This window comes from Armigeres subalbatus, chromosome 1 (assembly GCF_024139115.2).
Source record: "Armigeres subalbatus isolate Guangzhou_Male chromosome 1, GZ_Asu_2, whole genome shotgun sequence".
In the NCBI taxonomy this organism is placed as follows: domain Eukaryota; kingdom Metazoa; phylum Arthropoda; class Insecta; order Diptera; family Culicidae; genus Armigeres; species Armigeres subalbatus.
The window spans coordinates 125257027-125268206 of record NC_085139.1 but is presented as its reverse complement, the minus strand read 5'-3'; the positions used below and the strand labels follow the sequence as shown (position 1 = coordinate 125268206).

Below are 11180 nucleotides of genomic sequence, written 5' to 3'. Positions count from 1 at the left end.
ATCTACTCGTGGCGGTGTCAACATTACAGCATGGCGTGGTTTTATTGGAATGGCAGTAAAACGAACTACCTATATGATTGCTTAGATTACCGTTCGATGTGAATGCCTACTGTTCATTTAATTCTCCAACACTCCTCCTCGGGCAGATCCGGACGAATTCCCATTGCTTCCTTTAGTTTTTTCCAACCAAACTCGTTGAAGTGGTTCGTCATCAAATCGGCCAACATTGTTTCGGTCGGGCAATACAGCATTCTGATGATCTGCTTTTCTTTTAGGTCCCGAACGAAGAAGAATTTTGTTTCAATGTGTTTGCTGCGTCGTTCGATGCGATCTCCTTCAACCAGCTTGATACAGCTCTGATTATCTTCAAATACTGGAACGGGAACATCAGTTACTTCACCGTCACCGATCTCATCAATTAATCGTTTCGTCCAAACTTACTCTTGGCAGCCTTCAGCGAGGGCCACGAACTCCGCTTCAGTCGAGCTTAGTGCAACGCATGATTGCTTTCGTGAGCCCCAGGAAATTATTCCTCCTCCGAACATAATGAATACACCAGAGTTTGACTTCCTGTCGTGAGAATCGCCAGCCCAGTTTGCATCGACGAACATCTGCAATCCTTCATTTGAAGTACCTAGCTGTAGCTTGTTGTTGCTGGTAGTATACAAATATCGTAATACTCGCTTGGCTTCAGTCCAGTCATGCGAATTTGGGCAGCTTGATTTTTGTGCCAAAATCAATGTGCTAACGGCGATATCTGGTCGCGTGTGTACAGCTACGTACAGGAGACCTCCAATCAAGCTCATGTAGCCATGGTTGTTAGGTAGCTGATCCATCTCCATCTCCTGAATTCCTCCATTGTCTGAGTAACAATGATACGCAGCAGAACCATTTTCACGTCGTACGTACAAACACGGATCCGATTCTGTTGGCTGGAACCCCATGGCTTTGAAAACAGTATCGACTTTTCGATTCCATACGCGCGCTGATTGTTTTAGGCCGTACAGGCTTCTCCTCAATCGGCAGACTGTCCTCTCGTCAGCAATATGATAACCCTCTGGCTGACGCATATATACGGCTTCTTCCAGTACACCGTTTAAATATGCAGTTTTAACGTCGACGTGTCTTACGATGGATTTCCTTCGACTGGCAACGGTCAGTAATGAACGAAACGTCACCTGCTTTGCTACTGGTGCAAAGACCTCATCATAGTCAGTCCCGTATCGTTGTGAAAACTCTTGTGCGACAATTCTTGCTTTGTACCGAGCTACGTTGCCTTTCTCGTCATGCTTGGTTTTGAAGAGCCATTTTCAGCCAATGGCTTTCTTGTTCATAGGAAGCTGTACCAATTCCCACGTGTTGCTTGCCATCAGCGCCTGATACTCTTCATCCATGGCGGTTTGCCATCGAACGGCCGCAACGCTTCATTGCGTGTTTGGGGATCGCTGGATTTCCTCATCGAACGTTTGCTAGCCTTCAGCCCTTGTCGCGGATTGCTGTGACCCTCTGGGTCAGACTGTTGAGAATGTGGCTACGAAAAGTGTTTGCTCGGAGATACAAAATCGTGGTACTTGCCTGGAATCGCGCGCTCCCGACCGCTGCGTCTCAACACCTGGGACTCCGGTGGATTAGAAGATTGTTGCGGTGGGAGCGCCATAATTGTCACGTCATCATTGACACCATCGGAATATTCGCCTGCGCTTGTTTATGCTTGCGAAAAGAATTCTTCATCTGATCCAGATAGCTCATCGTTGGAAGATTCTTCATAGTTTTGACGAACTTGCTGAATTGGAGCATCTTGATGATTTAATTCGGCTAAATTATTTTCAACATCCAAACTCACAAACGTTCTCACTCGATTCGAATTACTCCTCGCAGCTACTGGATGTACCAACGTATTGTCACGACACGACTCGCTTACGAAAATTACATCACGGCTCTTGAAAACGTCCTTCTTCAACGGATCAAAAAGTCGATAGGCTTTGCTCTGGTCATCAAAACCAACTAGAATACACTCCTTCGATTTTACATCCCACTTCCTCCGCTTTTGCTTGGGAATATGTGCCAGTGCCTTCGTGCCAAAAATTCGCATGTGTGATAGATCAGGCTTGCGTCCAGACCAGACTTCTTGTGGTGTCAATTCATGACCTTTGCAAGGGGATCTATTGATTACGTACGTTGCAGCTGCTACCGCTTCCGCCCAGAAAGATTTCGGTAGTTTCGCCTCAAACAGCATACATCTCGCTCGTTCAACGACGGTTCGGTTGACTCGCTCCGCCAATCCATTTTGCTCCGGAGTATATTCGGTTGATTTTTGATGGATTATTCCAGCTTCGGCCAGACGTTTTTGAAATAAATGGTTACAATATTCCTTACCGTTGTCACTTCGAAGTACTTTTAGCTTGAATCCGGTCTGATTTTCAGCTAAGGCACGAACTGGTCGAATGCGTGTAAAACTTCTGTTGCAGATTTGGACTTCAGGAAGTAGATAAATATGCACCTTGTCCAATCGTCGACAAACGACACATAATACCGGCTTCCACCCAATGAGGGTTCTTCCATTGGTCCGCATATATCCGTGTGAACAAGCTCCAATGGTCCAGTAGCCCGATGTCCGTTTTTAGGAAATGGGAGACGGGTTTGCCTACCCATAGCACACACCGTACTGTGGTGTATGCGGCTCTGCTGGACGCTGTGGATCTGAATACTTTTGAAATATCTCCTGCTATGGTCATCCAAGCCGCTAAAAAGCTGAAAAATTCCTTTTCTCCTGGGCCGGATGGTATTCCTGCTGCTATACTTCGTCGCTGTGCTACTGCTGTTGCAGAACCGCTTGCCTTTGTTTTTAACAAATCATTCGAAAGTGGGGATTTTCCCATGTGCTGGAAACATTCATATATGTTTCCGGTACACAAAAGTGGAGATCGTCGTGATGTCAAAGTTACCGTGGAATCACTAGTCTGTGTGCCGCTTCAAAGCTATTTGAAGTCATGGTTAGTGACTACGTTTTGCGCGCAACGAAGGCTCTCTAACGAGCAACATGGATTCATGCCCGGCAGATCCGTTAGTACCAACTTGCTTGATTTCACGACTACTTGTATGACAGCAATGGAAGAAAAAGCGCAGGTGGACGTTATATATACGGATTTGAAAGCGGCTTTTGATAAAATTGACCACAAGATACTCCTTCGGAAATTGTCGCGATTGGGCGTTTCGGATAGACTCGTTGCATGGTTTACATCATACCTGTCTGGCAGAATACTGCGAGTTAAGTACGGAGCTGGTATTTCTTCACCGTTCACCTGTTCTTCAGGTGTCCCACAAGGAAGCAATCTGGGACCGTTACTGTTTGTCATATTTTTCAACAACGTAGCAACTTCTCTTGGATTTAGATGCAAGCTGATTTATGCCGATGATCTGAAAATATACATGGTAGTGCGCTGTATTGAAGACTGCTCTCATCTACAAACGCTGATCAATAGGTTTGCTCTCTGGTGTCAAGAAAATAAGCTTGTGATCAGCGTTCCAAAATGTGCTGTGATGACTTTCCATCGCTCTAAGGATCCGATAATATTTGATTATTACATCGATAACTGCTGCCTCAAGAGGTTAGACCACATAACAGATCTTGGCGTTGTATTGGATTCAAAGCTCAGTTTTCACGCCCATTATGCGACGATCATTTCCAAAGCCAATCGTCAAATTGGCTTTGTTACTAAAATTGCAAAGGAATTCACTGATCCTCATTGTCTAAAGGCACTGTATTGCTCCCTTGTAAGGCCTATTCTCGAAAGCTCATCCATTGTATGGGCGCCAAACGACGTAACATGGAATCTGAGAATCGAGCGTATCCAAAAACGATTCATCAGGCTCGCATTGAGACATCTTCCGTGGCGGGACCCCGCGAATTTTCCTGCCTATCCCGAACGATGACAATTGCTTGGTCTTGATACCTTGGATCGGCGACGGAAAATTCAGCAGGCTACTTTTATTGTAAAGTTGCTGAATGGAAAAATCGATTGCTCCCATCTCCTTTCGTTGATTGGATTCCGCGTACCTGGAAGAATGCTGTGACAGCGGACATTGCTGCACACTGGATTTCATCGCATTCTATTTGGTTATAACCAGCCCATATGCACCATGATTCGTTTGTTTTCATCAATTGAAGCTGCATTCGATTTCGGAATTTCCACATCCCAGTTCGTGAACAGATTAAAAAGACAGAACCTAATTTAAGCTAATATTCATGTTATTCATTAAGACTGTTGAATGTAAGATGAATTATAAATAAACAAATAAACAAATTAGATTGTAGTGGTAGCCCTCGAACCTCGAACAGCTGAGACGTACTAAATATTATACCCAACCTTCGTTGTAATTGCAGGTGTTCGTTGTGAGGATCGAGTAGAATGCTGATCCCTTCTTCTTATAGCTTTTTACTTGACAATCTCTAGCAATGTGCCCGTATTTATGACAACGTTTGCATTTTGGACCTTTTGGCTGATAAGCTGACCGGTTTTCGGTTACGCTTTGATTCAGCTTTGATTGAAATGGCTTTCTTCCGATAAACGCCGTTTTTTCCGAGGAGAACTGTACTTCCTGGAGTAGCTTCGTCTTGATGCTATCGCCGGTGATGGGGGTGCCGGAGTTCTCCAACGCCATGATCATCGGCTTATACTCCTCCGGAAGACCAGCAAGCAAAAGAGATCCAATCCACTCTTCTGAAATCTTGAACCCAACGCCTCGAAGATGATGGGCGGTGGAAACGATTTCCGTCACATACGCTTCCATATTTCCGCACGACGAAAGGGACGTGGTGATGAGCTTCCTGAGCAGCGCTACCCGACGAGTCAGACCGGAGTCTTCAAATGCTGCTTCAAGCTTCGCCCAAACCTCACTTTACCGGATCCAAAAGAAGAATAATCTTCGCTCGTGCTCTTTTGCACTTCTTCGCGTCAACCGCCGGTAGAGTTCCATCCGCATTTGGAGTCGGCTTCACAACTTCCCACAGCTCTTCCAGCCCAAGATAAGTTTCCACAGCGAACTTCCAAGTGGGCCAGCTCTCACGGCCACTCAACCGCTCGATTGAAGGGAGGCTTGAAAGGTTCTGGATTTGCTGTGGAACCGCATTTTGTTCAGCAGCTTAACATTGTTTAATAAATTACATAGAATGCAAGCTTTTTTCTTTAAAATTAATTTACTTACCTGACAGAGGAAAGCTTATTCTGTCGGTTACATACAGTCGTTTTTTCAAGAAATGCTTGCTTTAGCAGGAAATTGTCATCCAATGTTCTGATTCAATCGATCCCGAGTTACTCTGCGGCTACTCTTTTTTGCTATAAAAAGCGTTTGCGTCTCAGATTCCTTTGTTCTCGTAGTACAAGTCGAAAGCTTAGAAGGAACTTTTCTCATAAACAAAATTAACAGTATGTTTCCGACTTAAATTGTTCCTTATTCACGCGCAATAAGGTTTCTCTCGTTCGAAAGAAATTCTAAGCAAGTAAATATTTAAAAACATTCAAATAACGATCAAACAGCTCGACTCACACTTTACTTTTCGTTGGGCACATAATCTTCATCATCGTCATCGTCCGAGTCCAGTTCCAGGTCTTCAATGTTCTGAAACAGCGATTCATCGATTCGCACGCTTTCAATCGGTTCCCCTGCATCCATGAGGAACTTCAGATCGGACTCGTTCAGGGTATTATCCAGTAGGAACAGCTCTTTGCCGGTGAGCTTTCTTGTTTCGCCCAGAATCTTTTCCTTCCGCTCGGTGATACCCATGTCGCGTTCGAAACCCGTTTTCCACACCATAAACGACTCCACCGTAACGCGAGTGCCTTCAAACTTTTTCCTTTCCTCTTCCTCCAGAAGTCGCTTCGCTTCCTCTTTCTCGTTTTCGGCCTCATTCTTCAGCTCGTCATATTTGCAATTCAGCCATTCCTGTGCCGAACTTACCAACGAGAAAATCATCTCGATTCCGATGTTTTCTTGAATCTGTGGGAGGAAATGTAATTTAATAAATTGATGACACATCTAACAGCATCATATTGAGAGCATTTGATGCCAGCACCAATACATTACTTATCATTAATCTATGCATATTTCACCAGAACTACACACAACCGACCTCTTATGAATCTAGAAAGCACCAATAACTTACCGTTTGCTGAACATGCTCTAGAAGTCCTTCCTCGTACCCATCACGAAAGTTTTCCGGATCTTCAATCTCTACCAGTGGTGCTGTGTCCGGGTATTTTTCTGTGTAGCTGAACACGAGTTTACACGACAGTCCTTCCGTTTCCACTTCCTGGTCGTACTCCGTGGTTGCAATCGGAAGTTTAAACCGATGCAACGGTTCCGTTGCCAGGACCTCCAGCTCCCCACAGTAGATCGAATCGAGCGCCTCAATTTCGTTACACTGATCTTCGTGGTGATTCCGCTCCATGCTTACCAATTGTTTTGAGGAACACTAGTGGCAGTAAATTGGATGAAAAATCAAATCCGGTAGCCGGGGAAGCAACGCGATTAAGTTCCGAGCGGTATTGAACTCAATTTGTGTTCGAAGCGGCATGCGATGTCCGCTAATTTCTCGGATAATGTTCCGGAACGTAAGCAGATGCTCGTTGCACACCATACAAACTGAATGTAAACACACGACGGCACGGTGCGTCGATTGTTTTTAAAGTTTTGAAAACTGTCAAATATGTCAAAAGCATTGCGCGATCATCGATTACACGTTAATTGAAATTAATAGATTAAAAAGTATATATAATATGGATTGTATATAATATTATATAATACATGGATTAAAAAGTGTCCACTAGAAGAAATTTATTTAAAGTACTTTTTTGCTTGTTTTGCAGAAAAATTCCAGAGATGACCTAATAATTATTATCCCAAATCCGGAGCCCAAATCAGTTTTTTTTCAGCAGAGGAGAGGACACAAGGAATAATTACCTGAAACTAGGTACATTTTTCATACAGTGTAGGTATAGTTTGATATTTTTTTGACAATAAATTGTATGCCAGTTGTAGTTGTAATAAATAAATATTTTGGCATATAAACAAAACAAAACCGTAAAAATTATTCGATTTGGTAACATAAACGTTGTGTTAATTAACAGGTGCTTGCTAAAAAGAAATTATAACGGCATTGTGCTTAGAGATAAATCGGAATATCATGACAACATACTCCCATTCTACGGAGATTCGCCAAGTGCAGTTCGAGCTGGACGGCCTGGTTAGTGTTCTGGAGCATGACTGGCGTACGCTGTTCTACCTAATCCCCAGACGGATTGCCGACGTCGAACAACCAGCCGGGAGCTATCCAATAAAGTACAACGGAGCGCAAGAGAGGTGAGTCATCCGTCCAAACGATGGATTAGTTATCTTTGCTCGGCATAGTGACGTTGATAGGTGAATCCTAATATCTTCTAAAGTGAATCGTATGTTTTAATTTTAGAGATTTAATCTAGGATTATAAATCAAAATATGCTTATATGTAAGAGTGTGTTATTTCTTTGATCCTACAACATGTAATCATTGTTATCTAATAAACCACCGTATTTCAGTGAGCTGGACAATTATGGAAAAGCGCAGAACACAGGTCGAGCACGCCTTCTTCTGGAAGAGTGGGGAACATCCGGACGAAAAGAAGAACGACCTACATTGGGACATCTGTACACTCTGGCCGTTAAAGGTGGCCTGTATCGAGCCGCTGATCACATAGCAAATCTCCTGAAGATACCCGAACCCGAGCGACCCGTTTGTGGTCCAGCAGCACCAATCAATGTGGATTTGGAACTGGATCGAGAAACAAATAAGTTGTTAGAGGAGATTTCGTATCCAAACTCAACTGCCTTACAGGATGTGGATTCATCTTTAACATTAGTAAACAATTTGGATAACATTCTACTGACAAAGCGAGAAGAAGTGGTCAATCCTCCTCAGGCTGTTCCGGATTCGATTTTCGACGGATCACTGCCTTTAATTTCCAACAGTGATAACAATGATCAATTAAGTGGAGTAGTGCCGATGATTAGTGATTTGATGAAAACAGAAGAACAAAATGCTCAGCTAACTGAAACTAGTTTTTCTGACAATGATAGGACTCCTAGGCAAACTATTGAAGGCGTAACAGTTTCTTCAACATCGGACAGTGCAAGTGGTAGCAGTAGAGCATCATCAGTAGCGAGTGAATCAACGTCTCAGTTTCGAATGCTGCCAATGGTGTTACCTACCATTCATGAAGCTGGTGAAGTGCCCAACCTCTCCATCTTTGGCCCTGCAGTTCAGTCGGAAGAAAGCGTAAATGTCGAGTAAGAGATCTATTCATATATACTAAAACCCAACCTGCTTATATTTACGGTTTTACCCCTTTTCAATTCTTTCAGAATACCCGCCATTTCAGCATTACTGGACAATTTCGAGGAGTCACAATCCAGAAATGATTTACCCCGATTTTCGATCATTGGTCAATCAGAGGAGTCGATCAGTGAATCTGCTTCATCATACTCAACCCAACAAGAAAGTAGTAGCGTTGAAGAATCCAGCAGAGCAACGAACCTAATGGCATTTTCTTCGACGTCCATCCCAGCTGCACCATCATTAATCAAAGTCTCTTTCGATTTGCTCAGAAACGTCACCGCCGAATTCGATACAAAGCGTTTCACGAATCGCAATCCTCTAAATCCGGACGGTCGAGTATTGGGGATTGGTGGATTTGGTGAAGTATTTTTAGCACTGAATCTTACAACTTCTTATCCCGTGTCTGCAGTGAAGCGATTGTTTCCTACCAATTACAAATATAGAGAAAAGTTCGATCGAGAGCTCGAGATACTTTCCAAGTATCATCACCCGAATATAGTGAAACTAATTGGTTTCTCGGAAGATGCTACGTTATGCCTAATATACGAGTATCTTCCGGATGGTACTCTGGGAGCAGCTTTAGACAAAAGTCGGAAAAACCAGCTGCGGTTAGCAGTTGGCCAACGTCTTAGCTATCTCTCCGGAATAGCTGCTGCTTTGGAATATCTTCACAGTCCGCTGGTACAAGTCGTACACCGGGATGTGACACTGGCGAACATTCTCTTGCACAGAGACACAGCCAAGTTGTGCGACTTTGGATTGGTGAAACGAATAGACAGTACAACAGCCACGGAGGTGAGTGGAACGAGGCCCTACATTTCACCGGAGGCTATGCGAGGTAATATTACACCGGCTCTAGATGTCTACTCGTTCGGGGTTGTGCTGGCTGAAGTGGTGACCGGAGAGGAGGTCTTAACTGAGGTGCTACCGGACGGCGAAGGAGATTTGATTGAACGCGTTACCGCGAGAGGGGCTGACTTAAAGAGCATGGTGGATCGTAGGGTTCTAGAGAATGAGCTCCCTAAATGGATTTCAAGTGGAAAGAAATTGTTAGAACTGTCGAATTGGTGCCTTAGAGAAAGATTTAAGCGACCATCCGCTTCAGCTATGCGGGAATGTGTACAGAAAATTATTCAAGAAGAGTTTTAGTGAGAATCAGACATTAGTTAAATATGTGCAACTGTTGATGTTTTAGAATTATACTATTTTAATTACCGCAAACATTTATTTCTATTCACGTAGTAAGAGTCCCTTCCCTTGGATATAATCACGTGTCAAGTCACGTTCAAGTGTCCGGGAGGCACTGTGTAGTTTGTTCGGGGAAACATCCGATTCTCAATTTCCAACGGCTATCGGTCTCATATAGGGACAGCCTGCTGAGAACCCACAACCTCTGCCGAAACTGCTTCAGGCCGGGGCATTTGGCGCGAGAATGCCAATCCAAGTACTTGTGTAGGAACTGCAAGGGTCGTCATCACACTTTGGTCTGCTTTAAGCCGGAAAAGAGTGGTGAAAGCAAGGTCACAGTGGTTGCAAAGGGCAACATTCCATCTTCCAACAAGGAAACGCAAGGGACTCCAAATCTAAATTCCTCTCAAGTGGCTAATACGGCAGCCATCAATACAACGGTTTCTAATGCAGCACACAGGGTTATACTAATGACACACTGGTGGTATAAGTACCATGGTACAAGAATCTTGAAATGAGTACCATACCAATTATTGTCTTCATCAAAGATAGTCTTGGAATAATTTTCTTGTCCTCTTGTACCATGGTACAAGTACCACAGGTGTGTCCTTAGTATTAGTGGCAATCGCATCCAGTAACTCGCATTCACTCATATTTGGCGAAAGGAATCGAAGCAGAACGATGAACGATGCATCCCGAATGAACAGAACAATATCTATCTTCCCAAAGCGGCCGAGTTACTCCTTTATGAATATGTTTTGTTTTTATTCGTACTGCTTTAGCTTCGGTTCCGATTCATCGCAATGTGGTGAGTGACTCCGGTGTGTGAATATGTTTCGTACTCTTCGTACATCGTTTTTGCATCGGCCTCGATTCATCTCCATCAGAATTTGGAGATTTGCGATCAGATGCGATGATGATTGGCGATGAGTGGTGATAGAAAAATTTAATCATCACGATGGGCCGGCAAACGGACAGCGAGGGATGCCGACCGAGATATAACCTAGGCATGAAGTGAGGTTCAATGGGTTCGACATTGCTGCTCGTCGTGGTTTCCATGTTTTTTTTGCATATTGAAATAAGCGAAACGATTTTGCTTATAATTACATGCGGTACTCCTCTTGGAAAACGACACCCTATAATAGTTGTTTATGTGGTTGCATCAACGCACCGCGAGAAAGTTAGGATTGACAGGAGGAGGATTGACAAACGATTTACAAAATCAACCAAAATGCAAATGTTGCAAATATGCGATCATGGGCCGTACGTATTTATGAAATTTATAATGAGTTTGTTTTGCGGATATGTTAAATACCGACAAGCATGGCTTGGCATTTTACGCATTTCTTATTACGAACAAGAACATAGTGTCCATCAGCATACCACATGACGGGTTCGAATTCCCACTCCGGTAAGGAGGAAACTTTTCTTGATCGAAAAATTTTCCACTGATCCACTGGGTGTTATTATCAATTCAGTGCAAATCCGAATTATAGCCGCTAACAAAGTTGGATTTTTCTCACAATTCGTACGTTAAACGTAACTTCGGAAGTGGTGCGCTGATTTCATTTGGTGATGTGCTATACAGCGCACTACTTCCGAAATTAGGTTTAACGTATGGT

General features: G+C 43.6%; 3 protein-coding genes across 3 annotated transcripts; 1 reads left to right on the top strand and 2 right to left on the bottom strand.

Annotated features, from left to right (window-relative positions):
* Positions 1–437: 437 nt before the first annotated feature.
* LOC134206518 (uncharacterized) lies at positions 438–944 on the bottom strand. Its single transcript, XM_062682243.1, has one exon. It carries the CDS (start codon positions 942–944, stop codon positions 438–440), a length of 507 nt encoding a protein of 168 aa, XP_062538227.1.
* Positions 945–5431: 4487 nt separating this feature from the next.
* Positions 5432–6674, bottom strand: LOC134205096 (RWD domain-containing protein 1). The gene is made up of 2 exons (XM_062680009.1): positions 6164–6674; positions 5432–5997 (listed from the first exon to the last, which is right to left on the bottom strand). The coding sequence occupies exons 1-2, from the start codon at positions 6446–6448 to the stop codon at positions 5551–5553; spliced, it is 732 nt and encodes a 243-aa protein (XP_062535993.1). The 5' UTR covers positions 6449–6674; the 3' UTR covers positions 5432–5550.
* A 357-nt stretch (positions 6675–7031) lies between these two features.
* Positions 7032–9591, top strand: LOC134205094 (uncharacterized). The gene is made up of 3 exons (XM_062680008.1): positions 7032–7359; positions 7575–8321; positions 8397–9591. Exons 1-3 carry the CDS (start codon positions 7184–7186, stop codon positions 9517–9519), a joined length of 2046 nt encoding a protein of 681 aa, XP_062535992.1. The 5' UTR covers positions 7032–7183; the 3' UTR covers positions 9520–9591.
* The last annotated feature ends 1589 nt before the right edge of the window (positions 9592–11180 follow it).

Excerpts from the sequence above, each read along its gene's own strand:
- LOC134206518 (XM_062682243.1), bottom strand. The coding sequence starts at position 944 with ATGGGGTTCCAGCCAACAGAATCGGATCCGTGTTTGTACGTACGACGT.
- LOC134205096 (XM_062680009.1), bottom strand. The coding sequence starts at position 6,448 with ATGGAGCGGAATCACCACGAAGATCAGTGTAACGAAATTGAGGCGCTC. Across the intron at positions 5,998-6,163 it reads TAGAGCATGTTCAGCAAACG|ATTCAAGAAAACATCGGAAT; the intron begins GTAAGTTATTGG and ends TTCCTCCCACAG.
- LOC134205094 (XM_062680008.1), top strand. The coding sequence starts at position 7,184 with ATGACAACATACTCCCATTCTACGGAGATTCGCCAAGTGCAGTTCGAG. Across the intron at positions 7,360-7,574 it reads TACAACGGAGCGCAAGAGAG|TGAGCTGGACAATTATGGAA; the intron begins GTGAGTCATCCG and ends ACCGTATTTCAG. Across the intron at positions 8,322-8,396 it reads GAAGAAAGCGTAAATGTCGA|AATACCCGCCATTTCAGCAT; the intron begins GTAAGAGATCTA and ends CAATTCTTTCAG.